At 36.2% G+C, this 24321-nt stretch overlaps 1 protein-coding gene and 1 pseudogene across 1 annotated transcript; both read left to right on the forward strand.

Annotated features, from left to right (window-relative positions):
* Positions 1-4254: 4254 nt before the first annotated feature.
* On the forward strand, positions 4255-6362 carry LOC149239382 (WAT1-related protein At5g07050-like). Its single transcript, XM_089367129.1, has 7 exons — positions 4255-4534; positions 4636-4698; positions 4834-4950; positions 5046-5295; positions 5385-5543; positions 5682-5833; positions 5940-6362. Exons 1-7 carry the CDS (start codon positions 4350-4352, stop codon positions 6139-6141), a joined length of 1128 nt encoding a protein of 375 aa, XP_089223255.1. The 5' UTR covers positions 4255-4349; the 3' UTR covers positions 6142-6362.
* Positions 6363-23061: 16699 nt separating this feature from the next.
* Positions 23062-24102, forward strand: LOC149239383 (WAT1-related protein At5g07050-like; annotated as a pseudogene).
* Positions 24103-24321: the final 219 nt, after the last annotated feature.

Here is a 24321-nt window from a genome sequence, read left to right on the forward strand (position 1 = left end):
AATGGAGATCTGTGATAGCTGAGCATGTCATCCAAAGCTTGAGAGCTCTTCATGATCTTGTTCATCCCTTCAACCTTCTTCCTGAGGAGGACAATCTCTTCTTCCAACTTTTCACACTCATTATTTTTCTTTGCTAGTTGTCCCTCAGTTTCTTCCTTGCTACGAGTAGCTTCAGCTGCTACTATTTTGAAGGAGATAATATCAGTCTTCATTTTGGAGATTTCTGCTTGACTGCTCTCCATTTTCTTTTCAGCTCCTTGTGCCTGCTTCCTGGCTTCTTGTAGTTCGGACTTAAGGGAGGAGACCTCTACCTTGTACTGTCCAATCTCTTCCACAAGCTTATTCACTCTCTTGTGTCTTTGTTCAAGTTGACTTGTCAAGGCATCTGCCTGCTTCTTTGCTTCATTCAGCTGATTTGTCATGGATATGACTTCTTCATGGTGTTTCCTCTTGCTTTCATCAAGTTCCTTCTTAAGCTTGGTAAGCTCTTCATTCCTTTCTTTTACTTGAAGCTTGATGAGGTCAAGCTTTTCATTCTCAGCTTCTATGATGGGTTCTTCTTGACTCATTGTCATGGTCAGTGCTCCCTTTGCATGAAGGTCATGCAGTCTGTCCCATATATCCTTTGCTGATGAGTATTTTCCTAGATTCTTCTTCACAGAATCAGGCAGTCCATCCAAGATAGTCTTTGCTGCTTGTGCATCATACTCCATGGATTCTTTATCCATCTTGCTGTCATCAATCACTGACTCCCAGACTTCAATCCCCTTAGACATTAGGAAAGCTCTCATCATTATTTCCCATACATCAAAGTTTCCATCAAACTTTGGGGTTTCAAATAAAATGTATTCAAATGGATTGCCTTCTAGTTTAGTAGAGGAGGGAGACACATTTTTAGCAGGCTTGGAGGCTTTCTTCTTTGACCTTGCCATTCTTATCTAGGCTTTAAATACTTGACTGTGTTTTCTTTTAAATCACTGACTGTTCCTTTAACAGTAACACAAAAACTTTAAGAAATACCTGAATCCCTTTGGCTGAAACTTCACACTGCTGGAGAAGCTTTACTGCTGCTGCAACAAGAGTCTTTCCTTCAGCTTCCTTGACACTTTTAAAGAGCCTGAACCAGCTCTGTCACCATCAAAGAGCCTGGACTAGCTCTGATACCACTGTTGGGTATTTTTCGGTGGGGAAAATACCAAAACCACACAAACAAACATCACAGAGCCAATGCTCTGTTTCCTTTGTTCCAGGACCTTTTGCACAGGGAAGCCTTTTAATAAAAATTGACTGAACAGAGTATTACACAGCCATAAAATCATTTCCATTCATTAAAATATAAAGCCTGATACATATGTCTTCCTCTTTGCTGAGAGGGATTCACCAAAATTACTTTCACCCATCAAAACTCTGTTTTCACCTGAGAAATTACTGTGCTGGGTTTACTGCAGTAAAACCCATTTTTACATTTGCTGGTGTAAAACTATTTTTACACATACTGCTGTAAAAATATTTTACACATACAGTAAACTTTACATTACATTCACAATCTCAAAAAATACCTGAGCGCTCTTTTCATTTGCATTTCAATGCAAATCCAACCCAAAAAAAACTTACTCAAAACACATGCGCTCCACTTCGTTTCTTTTCTTCATGCACTACTGTGCATTTTCTTCTTTCACACTACACGCTCTTCATTACAATGAGGAACTGGCAACTGGTTTTTATGCACTGCTGTGCATTTACAAAAATCGCACACTGTGCGCAGCCACCACATAACACCATTACATAAAAGGATTGTGCGCAGGCACATTACTCATCACCAAAAACGCGCACATCACTATACGCTCCCACAGCCACAATACACCACACACTGGCTTACATAGCATATATAAAAAAATATACATAAAAAAAAGTGGCCCATACTAATATTAAAGGCCCACACCTAAACTACGTACATGCATATATAAAAATATATATATGAAATTATAAGCCCATGATCATTTAAAGAGGGCCACCAAAAATTACGTACAACCACCAACTCCATTAATTCTTCCATTCTCGGCGGTCAACAAAAACAAACACTCCACGCAAAATTAAATTGACGCAGGCCCGTGCACCTTCAAGGATCGACGGCTGACAACACGCAAGGAGATCGGACGGCGGAGATTGATATCGGAAGGCAGTTTGCAGCAGGACTTTAACGCCCGAGAAAATGACGTTGGCTGATGTCAGGTGTGTGACACGTGTCTGCACCAAATCCCATCGGAGCCAAGTATACGGAAACTGCTTTTCGCTGGAAGGCGGTCCGAGATAAAGGACGGTTTTGCTGAGTGGTTTGGGGGATGCACGTCTGCGTTGAAATTAGATTTCAACAGTTATATCATTGTTTTGGGGGTCGGTTGGAGTGCCACCGCCCACAATGAAACCATGCTTGAACACATATATATACATGTGCGTTGAGGCTCATTTGAACAAACGAACTTGGACAACTTCGCATAGCTCAAGGAGTCAAGGGAAAAGTGCGCAGATTTGGAGGAATGCGCATAGCTCATGCGCATGTCTTGAGGGCGCAGTTTTGGATGTGACTTGGAGCCGGTTGTGGGTTGGGCAAGGTGTGCCCAAGGTTGTCTTGAGTGCAGTTTTGTGCCGGATCAACACCCATCCTTTGTGCAAGGCGTGCACATGGTTATTGTGAAACGCTGATTTGCCTATATTATAAAAGAAGCTAAGCATTGGCTTGGAGCTTGCCAAGCATTAGTTGTGATGATTGTATTATTATGAAGAAAGATTGAATAATATATATTGTTGGGCAAACTTGCTCGGGAGTTGCCCCTACCCTTTATATTGTGCAATTGTTATTGTCTTTTATAATTGCTGTGGATAATGAATGAATATGGGTGTTCATTGGTATAAAGGATAAACGTAGTTTTACTTGGTTGCGAAACACAAACTAAGTAAGGACAAGTGAATTAGGCGTAGTCCATGAATGTTAGTATTGGTGAAAAGAAAGCGTTCAGTGGTGCCGCACCTCGCTATAAACGGTTGGAAGACTACCGCAGGTGTAGGGGTGTGACACGTATAGTCTAAGTGAAGTGGGATCACTCGTATAGTCTAGGTGAGGTGAGATCTCCCAGTGACTTTGGTGACTTAGATGCCCTTAGATCACAAATCCTCAATCCATAATTCAAGCATATAGAATCACAATCAACTTAACAAACAAAAAAATATTTTTATATTATATTTTATTTATAAATTTATTCCTATATCTATATTTCAATATAAATGTATTCATCATGAACGCGGTGGTGACATTAACTGTCATATTCGTGCCTCCTAGCTTCTCGGTCACCTCTCGCTTTTCCAAATCCAATTTTAAATAATTTTTGGGTCGTCGGCTCGGGCTCCCTTCTCCTCGGCCGTTCATCGTGGACTAAGAAGAAACGCATACCTCAAATATTTCCCCGCTAATACATCTGCACCGTCCATTAAATTCTGAAAATAAAAATCTAACCACCCTTCCCTAACCAAGGTTGATATATGTAAGCCTATCCGCCAACTATATGGATCTCTCTCTTACATAATTTTATAATTTTTAGAAACAATTGTACATGTTGACAAAACTGACCTGATCATCTTCGATCATCTTTCTTCACGATATATTAGTTTATAACAAAAGGCACCTGAGATCCTTCCCTGATGTGGCTGCCAACGCATTTTCTCACTCGTGACAGTTTGTGCTACATAAATGTGTGTGGAAATTGCCATTCCAGAGGTCCCCTTCACGCAGCCATTTTGTCTGGGAACCACTCATTCGTTACCTCGGCGACTTTCCGCGTCCAGAAAGAAGGCCAATAAGGAAAATTTTCTGCGCCGTGGTTAACGTGGCTCTTTGCTTCTTCCCCATACACTCTACTTTATTTCTGTCTTCGAACGTGGCATCTCAACACTTGTCTACACGTCAGGCTGTGCATATCTTTCTGTTGTTTTTGTTCACGGATTTACTTGACTCACATCCACCGCATCATTGTTGAAAACACTGACTCCATTCCGTGGTTAAATTAAATTACGGATGAAATGGAACATCATGGGGACCAATGCATGACCAATTGCCCATATTTGATTTTGTTGTTCTGTAGCAGTTATTGTTATTGCGTGTAAGTTATCTCAACAATCTTGATGGGTGGAGTTTATCTTCGTTTTTGTTCATGTATAAATATGAGTGCAGAGATTGTCCATTATGAAACCTCCCTTGTACTGAAAGTCAGGAGAGGAGAAGCTCCAGTCCTCCGCCTGCACGGGAAATTTGTTGATAGACAGAAGGGTGGGCTAGGTTTTGTTTTGGATTATCAATGGAGAGGCTATTCAAGAAATCGAAACCCTATATAGCGATGATATCATTGCAGTTTGGATATGCGGGCATGAATATTCTCACTAAAGTTTCTCTTAACAGAGGGATGAACCACTTTGTGCTTGTAGTGTACAGGCACGCAGCCGCTACTGTTGTCCTTGCCCCTTTTGCCTTCTTCATTGAGAGGTAAAAGCCCCTCTATTCTATTGATACATGTACTTACTTAAACTTTTCGTAACAACCTATGGAATCAGCTCATGTGTTAACTATCTAATAATGCATTGCAGGAAAGTGCGACCGAAGCTCACCTTTTCCATATTTTGTCAAAGTTTTGTACTTGGTTTGTTAGGGTATGTATTATTTCATAATTGCATTTTCCCACTTCTCTTCACACCGTCCCTTCGTTCGGCTTCTGGTTGCATGTATGCAAGTTGGACGCGAGAAATTTATTTGAAATAGGGAGTACTCTGAATGCATTTCTGCAGGCCTGTAATCGACCAGAATTTGTACTACCTGGGTTTGAAATTAACATCTCCAACATATGCCTCCGCATTGAGTAATGTCCTCCCAGCCATGACTTTTGTGATGGCTCTCATATTCAGGTAATCAAATCACATTGTTCCCTCCGAATAATATATTGTAAGAATTACTCATATATTACATTAGAAATCTTGATAGTAAATCGGTATTTGTGTAGGATGGAGCACTTGAACATCAAAAAGACACGCAGTCAAGCGAAGATAGTGGGAACGATCGTGTGCGTAGTTGGAGCAATACTGATGACGTTATACAAAGGTCCTATTGTTCGCATGTTTTGGTCTCCACATCATCAATCCGCTAAAGATACCCAGACTGCAACAGCTTCCACCGATAGCAAGGAGTGGATCACAGGTTCCTTTCTGATAGTTGCTGCCACTCTTGCTTGGTCAGCCTTGTTTATCCTGCAGGTGATCATTTCAACATGATATGTTTGTCTATCCAAATATATATATATAAATGATTGATCATCTTGAAACTAACGAAATTGAATATGCAGGCTGCAGTACTGAGAAGATATTCTGCTCAACTATCCCTTGCCACTTTAATATGTTTTCTCGGAACATTACAGGCAACAGTTCTCAGCGTAGTTTTAGTACGTGAACCTTCGCAGTGGGCGTTAGGATGGGACATCAATCTTCTCACTGCAGTCTACTCTGTGTGTTTGCCTCTTTTCTTTCGTCGAGAATAATAGTTAGCTGAAATATTTTCCTTCAAGTTTGGGTTCAATGATTAGAAATTGGTATAAAGGTACATTAAAGTTACAAAATCCAGCGATTAATCTTGCTGCGTGCAGGGAGTGGTGGGGTCAGCAATTGCATATTACGTGCAAGGGTTATGCATGACCGTGAAAGGACCTGTATTTGCCACGGCATTCAGTCCATTGAGTATGATAATCGTTGCCATTATGGGATCTATCATTCTATCTGAGAACATCTTTTTGGGCAGGTTCGCATCTGAATTCTTGTGAACTGAAATTGAAATCGGGATTAATTGTTTTTGTATATAGGATGTTTCAAGACGCTAATTAACTGCACTTGTCCACTGAATACAGCGTGTTGGGAGGATCTCTGATTGCCATAGGGCTATACGCTGTTCTGTGGGGGAAGGTTAAGGACAGCAACATCTCAACTGACAAAAACTTATTGCAACTACTTCCCAATTCTCAAGTAATGGTCCCTGAAAATCAAATTAAGGTCGATGACATAGAAACTGCCTCTAACCAGGTCACGAGTAAGGGACCTCAAGCTTCTTAATGCTCAAGCTTCTTAATGCAATGCTGGAGATACAACCATTTCCATCCTTGGAAGTAACAAACCAAAAATGTCAGCATCATGGCCAGCTTTTGCAACAACACTTGCAATTAGTTGTTTGAAATAAGCAATCGGGGAGACTTTGAGATCTCCTGGTCCTCAAAAGCATCCATCAAATTCCAAAAAAATTATCTTGAAAGGTCAATACATTTGACATTTATTTATTGCAGGGGCCGCAATTTATAAAGCTTTTTGACTCGAGGTTTTATCACAGTTTACGTCGTTGTCTGAGATGAGAAAAGAAGTCGGCAAGGCTATGATGTTTGCGATGCTGATTGAAATTTCACTTTCACCTTAACCAAGAGAATGTATTTTTTTGAAATTAGTTTACTGAATTATAAAATATTTTTTATAAAATATTATTAAAAGTTCAAATTAAAGATTCTTCTAAATAGAGAAATCCAATCAAATATGAAATTAAAATAACTATAAAAATATCTTAAACTACTAATAATATTATTAGTAAGATTATTTTAAATTAATAGCATTCTTATTATTAATTATAATAACATTATTTTAAATTAATATCATTCCTATTATGAATTATAAGAAGAATTAATATATTGGAATAGAACTGAATATCAAACCTTTAAATAAAAATGTTAAGGTTGGATGAAGTTAGAATATTGTTAATCTGATGCATTATCAAACATATGTAATTACATATGCAGCCTGACGAAGAAGCCTGTGAAGATCCTTGTGGTTGAAATAAGAGCTTGTGAATTGGTGATGTTCTGTCGTTGATGCGGTAGCGTGTGAAGATCCTTGCCTCGGAGAATACATGGTGAGTCTCTGTGACTAACGTGTTTGAACGTTCTGACCTCAGGTTTGGCCGGATATAAGTGGTACATAAGAATTTAATATTATAAATAAAAATTGAGTTAGAAATGAAGTTAGGGATTGTTATTTTAGATAAATTTCAATATTTTATTTATTAAAATTAGTTTATTATTTTTTATTATTATCTAATAATTAAATTAAAATCATCATAATTATAGATATATCAGGCTATATCTCTCCTAAATCTAAATCTATCAGGTGAAAAGAGGTTTTAAATCTCTCTTTTATAATGTAACATTTGAAAAAATTGTTACACCCATTTTATTTCTGTGGGGATTAATAAATTTAGGATTAAGATGGATTATTATCATAATCATCATCATTGCTCTATTAAAATTTCAGAATTAAATTATTTTTTAGTTGCATAATAATAAACATTTTAATTATACTTTTTTTAAATTTTCAAGTAATTTATATAATTAATATGGAAATATTTTACTCAACATGGGAATTGAGATATTTTCTTTATAGTTAAGATATTTATATTTTTCATTTTCTCTTTTTCTCCATAATATTAAATATAAAGTTATATGCAAATATTATTTTGGTTATTAATATATTTTTTAAAAACACATATCAATTATATGTTAAGAAAATAATGAATTACACATTTCTTTCAAAATAGATTGTAATATCAACGCTCAATAATAATTTTAATTAAAATCAATGAAATGTATATTTATTTTGTTATTTATGATGACTGACATTGTTTTTATTTAGTGACTATTTTATTTTATTTTTATTTTCAAAGTAACCATGTCTTGAAAATTAAAAAAATAACATATATTTTTATGTTGTATTCTATAATGGACATCTACTACCAAAATTTGTAAAAAATATGATAAAAACAATTAACTATTACAAAAATTACATATATTTTACATTGTGTTGTGTAATGGACCTCTCCTAAATTTTTTTATAATAAAAGCAATTAGTAAAGGAAAATGAATTGCTGAATAATTATAATATTTTTAAATTTTAATTAATAATATAATCTTTGAATCTGGCAGTGGTGACTTGTTGGATCTTCCAAGTTCAAATGCAAGGGCGCCCGATACTATTTCCTCCTCATACAATGATCAGTAGTTTCAGTGGGATGGCGTTTGTGGTTCTCGAACTGGTCTGAAGGGCTCTCGTCATTTCTATCGGTTTTCTTTTAGCTTGGTTAAATGTGAGTGTTGTCCTTGTGGTCTTAGTCTTCTTGTCTATGTGGCTGTGTTAATTGTATATAGTTTTTTTAATGTTGATATTCTGGCTAGGCCCTCTGTTGTTAGTAAGATGGTTGCGGGATTTATGTATAGTTAAAGTAGGTTGGAAGTAGTGTTTGGGACTGTATTGTGATGGTTCTAAACGAATCCGGGGTCGAACTTGCTGTAAATTGCGCTTTGGGAATATTTATTTTTTGGCCATGCATGTGACTCTTTAGATTTTGGTAGCGAGTCGCAGTGTGTTGCAGAGATTTAGACTTAGTGAGGATTCTAAAACATCTATTAAGATATAGCCTTAATTTGGGCTTTGGAAATAGTTATTTTTTGGCCATGCTTTTGACCCTTTAGTTTTTGGTAGCCAGTCGCAGTATGTTGCAGAGATTTAGACTTCTTAGTGAGGATTCTAAGAAATCTATTAAGATATAGCCAGACGCAGTATGTTGCAGAGATTTAGACTTCTTAGTGAGGATTCTAAAAAATCTATTAAGATATAGCCAGTCGCAGTAGCAGTATGTTGCAGAGATTTAGATTTCTTAGTGTGGATTCTAAAAAATCTATTAAGATATAGCTTTAATTCACAACCATGAGAAAAATAGTATTGAAATATAAATTTAGAATATATATAGTTATAAGTTTAAAAATAAAAAATTCATTGATATAAATATAAAATCACATTATTATTTATTAAAAAAAAAAATCTATATATTCATATTAAAATAAAATATGTCTATTTGCATCTAAAAGAAAAGTAAGAAGTGAGTACCACAGGATGCACTAATGCATAAATAACACAATTAAAGCATACATTCAATGAAAAGAACCTCTAGAAGACCCAAGGCAGAACATAAAATATCATATTATCAGAAGTTTTTAAAAAGAGTGGCCATTAACCATTTTATTAAATGAGTGTTTCTATGCACTTACTTTCTCCACATAAAAAACTAGTAGAGAGTCCTCATATTAAAAGGTTAAGATGAAGTAGGAGCTTTACTTAATGAACCTTTAACATATCAGATGCTTTTATGGTATATTAGACAATGCCTTTAATTTGACTACATATTGCAAAATAACTCTAAAAATAAAATTATTTAACCCCCTACCAGTACAAATTCAATACACCTTCCCAATTAAAAAGACCACCACTTATAATAGACATTTTAAGTATCCATTTTTCCATTAACATTTTTAATACCCCTTTATATTTTTTCATTAATTTTCATCTACACTTTTTATGCTTGCCAATATAAAAATCGTTTACCCCCAACTATATGCTCAATATATTATGTCATTTTTCCCTCAATATATACTCCCCAATATGAATGTAGTCGGTATGGTATTGCTCCCCTAGGTAAGCCGCCATGAGACAACATATTTTGATAGAGAATCTTTTTTTTCATTCAATTCACGACGTACATGACTAAAAGGCACCCACTTGAAAGATTGCAAGGAATGCTTGATATCTCTGACGATGGGATCCAGCTTGACATTGCTCACTCATGCTCTATGAGAGGCCTAATCAATAACCATTTTTGAGTCTCCCATAATCTATAATTTCTTTACTTCCTTTTGGCCATTTCCATTAGAAACTACATAGTATTGAATTATACACTATCCTTTGATCCTATGCCAAGGGCATATCTGCAAGACATATAATGAGTCTGATTGAAGAAAAGAACAACGCCAAATTTGTACATTAGTGGATGATCATTGTTGGCCCCATTAAGATAACTTGTGGGAATTTCATAATCTATAGATGGCATGACCGACATCCTTGGACTTTTCACCTTCAAACTGCATTTCAATTAATTTGATATAGAGAGAGAGAGGGATAATTGATCGTGCCATGATCTCTGGAGGCACCTCAATATTCAAAAAATTATTGGGTTACAAGCCCTCCATGAACCACTAACTAAGAAACAAGGAAATCCGAAATATTGTTTTACAAATCTATCTAAGAGTTGTGACCTTAAACAATCATCTCAATTCTGAAAAACCCAATTTTCCTTGGGGTTGAGCTCTTGCTAGATAAACTTAGCTAGGTGAGATGCATAAGAGTAGGAAATGAAAAGATGACAAGGAAGATTCCACCTATGATTTTCATAAGAGCACCTGCTATGACCAATCCAACCATATTTAAGGCTAACCTTCCTGGTAATCCCCGTCATTACTTCTTGTGTTAGAAAATATTTCTTCAAACCAAGCTTTATAACCTTGCTTGGTAGTGAACTCTCTGGAACTAGAGTTCTTCAACCAACACAAAGAATTAGGGACATCTTTTGAAAGGTGAATAAAGTCATTAAGAAGCTAATATATTGATCCCACTTAGTTGCATCTTCTCCAACTAAATTGAACGAATCCATCGACTTCCACCCATGTTTTCCTATAATTTGGGGACTTTGAGCTTTGGCATCACTGAGAGAGAAGATGTTTTCATGTCATAGAGCTTTAAGGAAAGATAAAAATATCATGAACACCCAACCAAGGGTCCTGACCAATTTGAACATCACAAACATCTCTTGCCCTCCATATTGTCTACTCCTTGACTAAAAGAAAGGCTCCCACCAAATCCTTCCAAACAATAGATGCTTTTGTCAATTTTAATGTGAAGTGGAACAATTTAGCCAAACATGAACTATGGAAATAATTTTCCTACAGAACACTAGTCTACAGTGAATTACCCATAGATACTCTAAAAAATATTCTACTGATCTAAAAATGAGATCTTAGACTAATATTAAGGTATTACAGACTCATGTGCAGGATTTTCCTATATTACTTACTGCAACGGATTGAAAATATTGCGAATAATATAGAAAACGAAGCAGTTAAAGAAACATAACAGATACACGCATAACACAGCAAATAATCAAGGATTTCACCCAAAACTCCTGGGCTATGTCTCCTGGTCCAGCCTTCAGTGGTGACTTCTCTATTATGTCTTCAAGAGCAGAGTTTTACAAAAGTGAACTCAATTTGAGTCTCATCACAACAAATACAAAAAAACAGGAGTTTACTTGAATCCCTCAAGTCTCTCTGAGTACACAGATTCTCTCTCACTCTCTATCTCTGTCTTCCCTCTGTCTCAGCATTGCTTGCCTCTGTCTCTATCATTCAATGGCTTTTAAGCTAATCGACACTGTTTGTTTGTTTCATCTTCTGGGCTCTCTGGCTTCTTGTCTCTGTCCATTCAAATCCCCTCTAAGAATTAACCAATCATGGCGTAACGTCTTCAGGTATGGTGGCCACCTATTTTAGAATGGAAGAAGCCATCGACGCCTTTGAAATCCCCAAAATAGTTGTTCTTTGTTTACACAGAGAAATACACAAAAACACGGGAAACACTACCAAACTGCTGTTTATCGGACCTTAAATATTATCAATTCCACATTATAACTCCATCGGGTCTGCCTTTATATCGCTATCGCATGTCCACCATTGATCTGAGTGATCTAGATCCAACGATTGAGATTCATTTCGGGTGGCTTATGTGTACAGAGGTTACCCACCTGAAAAGGCGGTTTTCTCAAGCCATGTGTCGGCCAGTGGATGGGATTGGGCAGAGCCTGTCCAATACCACTTACCACCTAAGGCCCGCCTGAAATCCTGCTCATTACGAAACTCAAAATATATATATCTGCATGTATAAACCCTCTCGGGTCTATCTTATCGCTTCATTTTCATTTCGTTTGTTTTTCGTTTATTTAACGAAAATGTGAAATACATAACAAAAGTCCTTTTTACAGAACTCAATATATATATATATATTTGTGCCTATAAAACCCGTTGGGTCTGGATTTATTGCAAGTCGTATATGTATCGGCCCCACTCCTTTGTAGTGCTCTGATGCAATATTGCGATGCGATATGTTGCAATCACATATCACATAGTCCTTGGGCCCCAATAAGTCCTGTGTGTGTTTTGGTGATGCGATGATGCGAGTAGATCTGGATTGTTGATCTCTGCGCATAGATCAATGACTCTCACTTAATCACGATGATCGCTATCGCGATTTCTCATAAGGTCACTTCTGATGGACTCCGCCTACCAACGCCGATTGCGATATGTAGATCAGATCTGAACCGTTGATCGGCCGTATTCGATGTCTCCTATGCATCATTCCTTCGACCTTTGATAACTCTATCAGATCTAAACCATTGATCGACCATATCTGATGGCTCCTGTGCATCATTCTTTCGACCTTCGATAACTCTATTTTTGGCCATTTCTTTTTGTTTTTCCTTTGCAATAGTGTTTTCCATCTTTTCTAAAGGTTTTTATTTTGTGATAGATTTTGATCTTATGAAGACTTAGAGGGTTTTAGGATCCATTTTGGATCACGCCTTCCCACTGAAAAGCTTTTGGACCACCAAAAGTTGGTTTTCAAGCATCGATCAAGTGAGGATATAGCTTACTCAGTTGTCCAATCTCTATCCATCATGCGCTGCTTGGTTTTGAACCTTCGAGTCTGATTCTCAAGTACTCAACATCCCCTCTGCATGTAGTTCTTATCTTCCTGTCCAGAATTGTGTCTTCTTGCAACTCATTGAGATATTCAGGAAACAGATCATCAACAGTAGGCAGGTGACTTTGCTCTTCTGGATCTTCAATCAATGAAGGTTCATATAGTCTCAAGTTCTCCACATTAATGATTGAATAGATTTGCATATATGCTGGCAAATCAAGGCAAAAAGCGTTTTCACCAATTTTATCAAGTATCTTGAAAGGCCCATATCTTATTGGCTTCAACTTCTTACCTTCACCTTGCATCCTGTTTTTGCTGATGTACAGCCAAATTTGATCACCAACTTGGAATCTATGCTCAATTTGATGTTTGTCATGCCTTGCCTTATACTTGGCCTGGCTTCTTTCTAGTTGTTCCTGTACTACCTGGTGAATGCCTTGGATTTGTTCAATGAACTTGGTTGCTTTGTCCACATCACTGTATCCATCAACTGTTATGTCTTTACTAAAGACAAAATCCAAGGGAGACTTTGGTGTAAAACCATAACAAATCTCAAAAGGAGATCTCTAAGTAGAAGAGTGCTTGGCACAATTGTAAGCATGTTGCACATAACACAACTGCTCATCCCAAAGCTTGGGATGCTTGGCATGATAGCCCCTGAGTAACTGGATCACTGTCCTATTGACCACCTCTGTTTGGCCATTTACTTGTGGATGAAATGATGTGCTCTTCTTCAATCCAGTGTCCATCAATTCCCACAGAATTGTCTGAAACTTCCCAACAAATCGGGAATCTTAATCAGATAAAATGGAAGTGGGTAACCCAAAATGAACCTAGACATGTTGAAAGAAAAACTTTGTTGTTTGTTCAGCTATAATCTGCCTGTTACAAGGTATTAAAATACACATTTTTCTGAACCTATCCACAATAACATATAAATAATCATGGCCTTTTCTAGATTTTGGCAATCCCCCAACAAAGCCCATGGAAACACTTTCCCAAGGACGAGAAGGAACTAGAAGTGGAGTGTACAAGCCTAATTTTCTATTACTGGGCTTTCTTGTAGCACACATGGTACATCCTCTAATATATCTAGAAACTGTTTCATGCATTCTTAGTTAATAACATAACCTTTGCAGTTGTGCAACTGTTTTACTTACACCAAAATGACCTGATATAAGAGAAGTATGTGCTTCTCGGATTATGTTAACTCTTTTAGTTTGTGGAATGCATAACTTTCCAAAATGATATAAGAGTTGGTCCTTAACATAATAATCTAATTACTCTACTTGTTTTCCATGACTTAAAATTCTAGATACATCTTTAAAATCTACATCTTGAGCATATTGTTCAATGTAGCTTTCATGCATTACTAAGTTATGCTTAAGTATAGTAGATGCATTTATGATTGGTCTGGATAACATATCTGCAACCTTATTGTGTATGCCCTTCTTATATCTGATGACAAGATGAAACTGATGTAGAAAACTCATCCACCTATAGTGTCTTGATTGCTGAAATTTAATTTGTGAGTGCAAATATTGAATTGGTTGATGATCTGTATGTATAATTGTTTCTTTGGCCATTAGGTAATGTTTCCACTTTTTCACACTCTATACTAAAGCATACAATTCTTTATCATATGTGGGATAATTAACTACTGCATAATTAAATGTCTCAGAATGACAGCATATGGGTTTACCGTGTTGCATCAACACTGCTCCCATGGCATAGTCATTGGCATCTGTTTCAATCTCAAATGGTCATTGAAGATCTGGCAGTGCTAGTACTGATGTTGTAATATTTTTTCTTTTACGGTGTTGAAGGATTTCTACTGTTTGCCTCCCCACTGCAAAACCTTATTCAATCCTGTTAAACCATGCAAGGGAGTTGCAATCAATGAAAAGTTAGCAATAAACTTTCTCCAAAAATGTGTTGCTCCTAGGAAACTCCTAACTTTTGTAGAAGATTTGGGTTTAGGCCAGTACAAAATGACTTCAACCTTCGAGGGATCTATCTTCAATTCACCACCCCCTACAATATGACTCAAATAATTTAAATATGTTTTGCCAAATTCACATTTTGATAACTTCACATAGAGATTTTCTCTTTTCAAAACATCTAAAGTCTGCTTTACATGCTTCAAATGTTCTTCCCATGTTTTACTGAAAACAAGAATGTCATCTAAATATACAATTACAAAATCATCAATAAAAGGTCGGACTACATCATTGATAACTCTCATGAAAGTGGCAGGAGCATTAGTTAAGCCAAAAGACATAACCAACCATTCATATAGCCCTGGCGTTGTTTTGAAAGTAGTCTTCCATGCATCTTGTTCTGCTACTTTAACTTGATTATAGCCACCATGCAAGTCCAACTTGGAAAAGTAAATTGCTTCTTTCAGCTGATCTAATAGATCATCAATGCGAGGAAGAGGATAGCAATTCTTGATAGTTATTTTCTTTAGTGCTCTGTAATCAATGCACTTCCTCCACGAACCATCTTTCTTTCTCACCAACATGATTGGGGATCCTCATGGTGATGTGCTTGGTCTTATGAACCCTTTATTGAGCAGCTCTTGTACCTGCTTCTTGATCTTTGCATTCTCTAAAGTGGATAACCTATACATTCTGATGTTAGGCAATGCATCATCTTGTTGCAAATGAATATCATGTACTATTTCCCCTTTGGGTGGCAGACCTTTATGTTCTTGAAATAGGATATCATATTCCGAAACAACTTTAACTAAATCAACTTTCTGTTTAGCATCATAGCCTTCAAATACATTGGTTTTATCAGGGTTCTTTTCCTTTACAACCATCAGTAAAAATTGCTTGCATGAATTTACAATTCTTTTCATCTGCCCTGAGTTTATGAGATAATAGTTATTTTTAAGTTCATGAACTCTTACAATATATTATATTCCATATTTAGTGAGTTGATAGTTATTTTTAGCTCTACAGAGTATGGCTTTTCTATCATACAAATAAGGACTTCCTAAAACAATACCACATATATCCAAGGGAACTATATCTAACTCAACCTCATTTACAAATGTTGACCCAATAGCAAACCTAAGTTTACATTGTCTAGTCACTTATAACATTGCTTTATCACATACCCAACCTAATGGATATGGCTTCTTGCGAGGTGTTGTTAGTAAGCCCAACTTCTTTACAATTGTTTCAGAAATAAAGTTTACTTGTGATCCATTATCAAATAAAGTATCAATCATTTGGTGCTTGGAAATAACTCTATTATGAAAAAGCTCATGTCTTTTCCCCTCATTATCTTCATTATCAATATATTGTGTACAATTACTTGTAGATGTTTCAAAATTTTTACCTTTTATACCTATGGCTGTGACTGTTGTTTCATCACCTGAGTGTAACCCCAAGTCTTTTTGAATAGCAACAACAGTCTTCTTGTTCTTACCACCAAACTTCTTAGGTTTTAGCTACGGATGCAAAGAATAGCAGTGTTTATGATTGTGTCCATCCTTCTTGCAGTGAGTGCATGAAGGTTTGTCCTTTTGTACAACTTTTGTCTTCCTCTCCTTCCATTTCAACTTCCTCTTTTCCTTGTTCTTTCTTGCAGAGGGTTTTGATGATCCCCCAATCTCTAGGTTCACATTCTTGCCTCTAGCCTCTAGATGTGTAGCCTAAACTGATACATCATCTAGGCTAGTGGCATTAAACATGAGAATGGTGTGGTTCAAATGGCTATGTAGACCACCTATATACTTCAACAAAGTTTCAGGTGAGTCTAGAGAAATGCCTAGAGTTAAAGCTCTTTTCCTAAATTCCTGGGTATAGCTTTGTACACTTTGGCCCTTTAATTGGCGAAGAGTTTTCCAACTCATCATTTCTTGCTGCATATAAGCTAGAGGATAGAACTGCTTTTTAATGGTAGAAACAAATTCGTTCTAGCTAGAAAGAATTTTACCATGCTTCTTCAAATCAGCTTGTGTCCTGCCTTCCCACCACACTAGTGGAGTTCCTCTAAGGCGAAGGCTAGCCGGTTGAATCTTTCTCCTTTCTGAATCAATGTTCTGCACCCTTCAATATACATCAATCTGTCTACCCTGCTCATGAATGGTGTACTCCAAATATTGAACTTGGGTCACACCAAAAGTGCATTTCTCCAAATTGGCACACAATTTTTGTTGTCGTAGGGTTTGGATGAGCTACCAAATATGGTGGAGGTGTTCTTCCCAACTTTGGTTGAAGAACATGATGTCTTCCATTTACATTACCACAAATGAGTTGGTGAAGGGCCACAAGATTTTTTCTGTCAGCCTCATGAAGGTTGCGACAACATTCTTCAACCCGAAATGACATGACCAACCCTTTGAAAAGGCCCTCCATGGATTTGAAAGCAGTCTTCCACACATCAAAGGGCTTGATTGGTACCTTATGATAAACAGACTTCAAGTAAATCTTGCTAAAATATTCCCCCCCTTGAGCTAGTCCAAAAGGTATTCAATGTGTGTGATTAGATACCTATTCTAGATAGTGATATTATTTAGTGCTCGATAGCCAACACAGAGTCTCCAGGTCTCATCCTTATTCTATACCAACACGATTGGGCTACCACAGGGTGCTGAACTTGGCCTGATGTTCCCTTTTTGTAACAACTCCTAAATCTGCCTCTTGATTTCATCATTCTCTAGATCAAAACGTTGATAGATTGTCCCGTTGGGTAGGGGTGTTCCCAAGGTTAGTTGATGGAGTGGTTGACCTGATAATGTTGTAGTACCCCTGTGGTTAAAGTGAAAATCTCCCTGTACTCCTCCACGACCCTGTCCATCTACTATTGCTGTGCGGAGGAACCCTGTTTGGAGGCTGTGGATGTGGCTAGAATCTTCTTCTTTCGCTTAGGGAGAAATAATAAGGTAGACAAAATTCCCCATCAGGGAAATGATCTTCCTGAATTGCTTCGCAAAGATCCAAGAGAGGGTGGTAGGTTGTGATACTTTTGGTATGTTGTATAACTTATTTCCCAAAAAAATAATAACAATGTGAGTCCGAGACTCATACACAAGATGACACTTCCAAAAGTATGGCTGGCCTAATAATACAGCACAAACCTCAAGAGGATCGACTTCACAAAGTACCTCATCTTTGAAGGGTTTCATGTTGTAGGGAAGGTGGAATTATTAGCTAATGTGGGGATCTCGTCCTTAGTGAAGCCATATGATGGTGTATGACTACAAGCATTGTGTGGTTGGTAGGCCCAACCGCTTCTCAACCGATGTTGAAATGAGCTTCTTTTGGCTTCCACTATTGACAATGAAATACGACATAGAACCCTTTACCCACATTTGTGAGTAGAAGAGACTTTTCCCCTCCTCTAGATCTTCAAGTTAAATCTTCTAGATATTGGTGGTGGAAATAGTAGCACTGGGCTTGGCATCAATAATTTTCTTCCCTTTGTCATTCCCCTTATCAGGTTTTGAGTCAGAGTGAGAACATGCATCTAATTTGGAAGCCTTCAGCTTGGCCAAGAGTGACTGCTTGGCTCAACACTCAATTGTGTTGTGAGTGGGGCTCTTATGAAGCTCACATCATTCCCCTGTGTCCTTCTTTATCTTCATGGTGTTTTTCTTTTCTTGTGGCTTTGGTAGGTTATCCTAGCCTTGGCCTTGTCTATTTTTTTTGTGGTTTGTGGGTACCTTTTACTTGCTTTGGATTCTTAGATTCAAAGTCTCAGTTCTTCAATTCAATTTTTTTCTCAATCTTGATAGCGTATTTATAGGAACTGATAAGTGAGGAGATGTCCATGAAATCTATCTTGTCCTAGATGTACTTATGTAGATAGCTGAAGTACTTGAGTACCAAATGCTACTCACAATCCTTGGCACCTAACTTCGTGTGAAGGGTATGAAAAATATTTGTGAACTTCGATAGGTCTTGGTCCCTTCCTGACCATAGTGTGGTCTACTTTATGTATTTATCTTCATAGCTCCCGACAGGGTAATATTATTCCTTGATGGCATCTTGAAAAGAATTCCAAGTGGGTTCAGCTGAAAATAGTGACAGTTCCCTCTCATCCTTCTGTTCACAGTAGGTTTCCCAGCAATCCTTGACATGACAGGTGGCTTTGAGAAGTGAAAAAATAATCTTTTCCTGATTGGAAAAGTCATGAACCCATGACATCGTTGGGGAGATGCAAATAAAAATATAGAAAGAGTAGACTGCTTTGATACGACTGATCCGTACTTATACAAGAATTCAACAAAATAAAAATACAAACACAGACACAAAGATGTAACATAAATAAAACTTCATTTCATTAATATCAAAGAACTTAAATGCGCTTACATACAAAATGGAAATAAACTAGATTGGGTGATGGTGGCTTATCTTTGAGAAGAGATGTGGTGGCTACATGTCTTTGAACAATGTTACAATGAGGCTCAAGGGGCGTTTTAATATTGAACAACAAGGGAAAACCTTAAACAACAAAAACCCTAACCCCAAGAGATGGAACACCAAGAGTTTATGGGTCTTGTTGGGGTTAGTTGGATAGCTAACCTCGAGAGGTCGTAACTTGGTCAAATGATCTATGATAGGCACATATGATACCTTGTTGGAAATATCTCTCCGAGTACTACAGAATTTGCGGTAGGACCTATCACTTGTTTTGGACCTCAAAAAAAGTCGTTTAGGGGGTCAAAACAACTCTAGAAGTTCATGATCCAAAACTGCTAAAAATAGTAAATCTTGCTATAATCAACGAAACATATGAAACCAACTGGAGATCTAAGTGGAATAGGTGGGTGGCCACCAATATCCACCTAGATCAATCGAAATATGGATTGGGGAAGTATGCTTTCTAATTTCATTTATCCAATATAATGATACAGTTAAAGTAAAAGAGATGGAAAACAAATTATGTTATAAATTGTTCTTCATTATGTGTTTAGATTGAATTATTTGTCTATTTATATTTTTTTATTTAAAAAGTGTTTTTGAATAAAAAAAATAAAATAAAATTCTAATTATTGTATGCATAAATAGAGAATTGGAATCATAAACAAATGTTTCATTATATACAAGTTAATGACAAACCCTTAATAACCATGTATATAATTGTCTCCAAAACAAACTGGGCACTAGTCGATAAAAATTTAGAAATATATATACATATATATAAAATTTAAAAATAAAATTTATTAAAAATCATATTCAAATAAACTATCTAAAAATTAATTATTTATATAATTGATTTTTTAAAATATATATTTAGTTATTTTATAATTATAAATTTTATAAAAGTATTTATCAATTTAGTTTATGAAACCATTTTATTTCTTTAATATAGGAATTGCCTTGATTTAACTACTCTAAATCTATTAGACCTTCTTAACCATTAAATTTAAATTTAGTCAAAATCAGCGATATGCTTTATAGACAATATGCTTTTATATTGTTTTGTTTCAATTGAATGCTTTGTATTTATGTGTATTTTATGTAAATGTATATATACAATAAGGAATATATACGCAACATAAAATTCATAGTTAAATATTTAAAGTTTTTTCTTGAGCATTTATGAGAAAGTAGTTAGTGTTTACTATATTTTTGTGTCTTTGTTATATTTTTATTTCAAAAACCAACTAATTTCATTGAGGTTTCACCTTTTTCTTGCTCTCGAGTGGGTATAGTTCCGATATCTACTCCATCTTTATTTGAACATTTTATCTTCCTTTCTCTTGGAGAGAAATTGTTTCCTAAAGATTTTTCTTTTCTTTCTACTTATGAGAATTTGTATTTAGATATGACTCTTTATTGGAATCCAATTTTCTCTTTGTATTTACATGAGTATTAGAGTTAATCTTTTCCAATAAAGCTCATATTAAATTTATTTTTACCCAATTGTCATTACTATCTTAACTAAAACTGTACCTACTCTATTACTATATAAGAAAAGCCTTCTATATACTTTAACATTGTGAGTAATACCCTTATAATATTTTCTAATTTAATAAGTGTACCAAATCTATTATATACTACAAATATAATTGTATTATAATAGCTGACACTATATGACCAAATGCATCACACTAGTTCTTAGACGAGCACAATGGTTATTATATTTTCCTTAAACTACTTTTTAATCTTGAAGTTGGAAAAACATTTCGAAATCCTCATTACGCTTATAAGAACCTTTTGAAATACGATTTCATTTAAATTACATCCTTTTAACGTATTTTGCTAACATGAAATATGTGAAGAATGAAATATTCTAGATGCCAAGATAAACATCCACCATCTCAGGGTTATATTAACGGATCAATGAGACTGATTCCTCCACGACTGGAGGATGCCATTTATCTTTACACTATGCATATGTATGTATTATATGGATCCCTGCTCTACATAATTCTATAATTTGAAAAGACAATTTTACATGACGAAAATGAGCTGACCATCTTCGATCATCATCTTTCTTCATGATATATTAGTTTATAAAAAGGGCACCTGAGATTCTTCTATGATGTGGCTACTAACGCTTTTTCTCGCTTGCTACAGTTGTGTTACGTAATGCGTGTGGAAATTAGCGTTCGAGACGTTGATATTTCAACTGTGTCATGGAAACGACTTATTTGTTACCTGGGCGATTTTCCGCGTCTACCAAAAATTTCTGGGCAGTGGCTAATGTGGCTCTTTGCTTCTTCCCCGTATACTTTATCTCTGTCTTGTAACGTTGCATCTCAATACTTCTCTAAACGTCAGGCTGTGCATATCTTTCTGTTGTTTTGTTCACGGATTTACTTGACTCACATCCACCACATCATTCTTGAAAACAGTGTCTCCATTCCGTGGTTAAATTAAATTATTCAAGAAATCGAACATAATGCTTCAAGAAATCGAACATCATGCGGACCAATTGCCCATATCTGATTTTGTTGTTCTGTAGCAGTTATTCTTATTGCGTGTAAGTTATCTCAACCATGTGGATGGGTCGAGTTTATCTTGGTTTGTGTTCATCTCTAAATATGAGTGAGAGCGTCCATTATGAAAATATGTTACGAGAAACGGGAAACGAGACGAGAAACGACAACGGTGAGAGAAAATTAGTTTGGAGATTTCATATTCCAGAAATGAGGAGAGAAAAAATAACAAAAATATGAAAAACACAGATTTAATTTTAATTTTCAATATAGTTTCAACTAGATTTACAGTTAGATTTGAATAAAAATTAAATAAATTGAATACCGTTTATCTCACATACTGATGCTTAACAAATTAACCATTAAATATATGTCTTCTGTTTCTTATGCTTTCTGCTAATTATTGTTAATTATTGTTTATGTGTGAAAATTTCAAAAAAATTGTATATATATGTCACCCAATACCAAAATATACCATTCGGAGAGAAACAATACAATAAGTAAAATCTACAATTGAATATACACTTCTTAAACCATATATGGAATTATGTTTAAGCTATGAGTTTTACCCATATATATTAATGCAGAGATTAACTTAAAATTAATGCAGAGATTAACTTGTTTTCAAAAAAGGAAATCGACCTAGGTGGTATCTGGTCTTCAATTGCTATTAGGAGTGCTAGTAGTTCTCAGTTTGATGAGCTTAGTGAAACTCTACTCTTCAGGTTTCTTTGTGAATGATGCAAACAACTGCAAACACTTTTACATTCATAAAGAATATCCAAATGTTTTTTAAGAAGAAAAAGCTTTTATCTTATATTGAGGAAATATATCCAAATGTTACATCTATAGAACTCTTTTCCAAACTCCAAGACATTAAGAAAAAGTAGAGGCAATTCAGAATATGATAGAAAAATCCTTAGATGAGATGCATGGCAAAGGATCCGAAGGCCCAAAGACAGTCGAATCAGAGTGTTTGAAATTCAGCACAACTCTTGCAGAAATTCTCGTCCCTGTGGATTCTATTAAAATTTGGTGCATTTGGTAATTGGTAAACATATGCTTCATTGCAGGAATCTATGAACACACAGGAAGGGAATTTGGTACCCGAAATTTTTAAATAAATATATGCAAAGAGCAAAAAAACAGAGTTGAGAACGAACTCTAAAGAAACATATTACAACGAACTGAGCTCTGGAAAAATACAGGTTAACAAAAACGGCCGTAGAAAACGGTGTTTCCCGTGCCGTTGTGTTTCTTGTGCGTTTTTTTCCGGGAATGGTGGCTACCGTCCCGTTTCTGGTAACACAGTTATGAAACCTTCCCGGTTCTGAAAGTCAATTACTTGCGATTGTATAGAGTAGGAGAGGAGAAGCTCCAGTCCTCCGCCTGCACGGTCAATTGGTTGATAGAAAAGAGAAGGGTCGGTTAGGTTTTGTTTCAGATTACCAATGGAGAGGCTATTCCAGAAATGGAAACCCTATATAGCGATGATATCCTTGCAGTTTGGATATGCGGGCATGAATATTCTTACTAAAGTTTCTCTTAACAGAGGGATGGACCACTTTGTCCTTGTAGTGTACAGGCACGCAGCCGCTACTGTTGTCCTTGCCCCTTTTACCTTCTTCATTGAGAGGTAAAAGCCCCTCTATTCTATTCATACATGTACTTACTTACACTTTTCCTAACAACCCATGCGGCAACTATCTAACAATGCATTGCAGGAAGGTGCGAGCGAAGCTCACTTTTTTCCATATTTTGTCAAACTTTTGTACTTGGTTTGTTAGGGTATGTATTATTACATAATTGCATTTTCCCACTTCTCTTCACTTCGTGCCTTCCGTTCGGCTTCTGATTGCGTCTATGCAAGTTGGACGCAAGAAATTTCTTTGAAATAGGGAGTATTCTGAATGCATGTCTGCAGGCCTGTAATCGACCAGAATTTGTATTACCTGGGTTTGAAATTAACATCTCCAACATATGCCTCTGCATTGAGCAATGTCCTCCCAGTTATGACTTTTGTGATGCTCTCATCTTCAGGTAATCAAATCACATTGTTCCCTCCGAATAATATATTGTAAGGATTACTCATATATTACATCAGAAATCTTGATAGTAAATCCGTATTTGTGTAGGATGGAGCTCTTGAACATCAAAAAGAGACGCAGTCAAGCGAAGATAGTGGGAACGATCGTGTGCGTAGTGGGAACAATGCTGATGACATTATACAAAGGTCCTATTCTTCGTGTGTTTTGGTCTCCACTCTTGCTTGGTCAGCCTGGTTTATCCTGCAGGTGATCATTTCAACATGATATGTTTGTGTATCCAAAAATATATATAAATCGATCATCTAGAAACTAACAAAATTGAATATGCAGGCTGCAGTATTGAATAGATATTCTGCTCAACTATCCCTTGCCAATTTAATATGTTTTCTGGGAACATTACAGGCAACAGTTCTCAGCGTAGTTTTCGGACGTGAACCTTCATAGTGGGCGTTAGGATGGGACACCAATCCTCTCACTCCAGTCTACTCTGTATGTTTGCATCTTTTATTTCGTTGAGAATAATAGTTAGATGAAATCTTTTTCTTCAAGTTTGGGTTCAATGATTACAAATTGGTATAAAGGTACATTAAACTTACAAAATCCAGCCATTAATGTTGCTGCGGGAGTGGTGGGGTCAGCAATTGCATATTACATGCAAGGGTT

The sequence above is a fragment of the Pinus tabuliformis genome, chromosome 8 (assembly GCF_031772625.1).
Source record: "Pinus tabuliformis cultivar Carrire ecotype Pingquan chromosome 8, CPIR1, whole genome shotgun sequence".
NCBI classification, from domain to species: Eukaryota; Viridiplantae; Streptophyta; class Pinopsida; order Pinales; family Pinaceae; genus Pinus; species Pinus tabuliformis.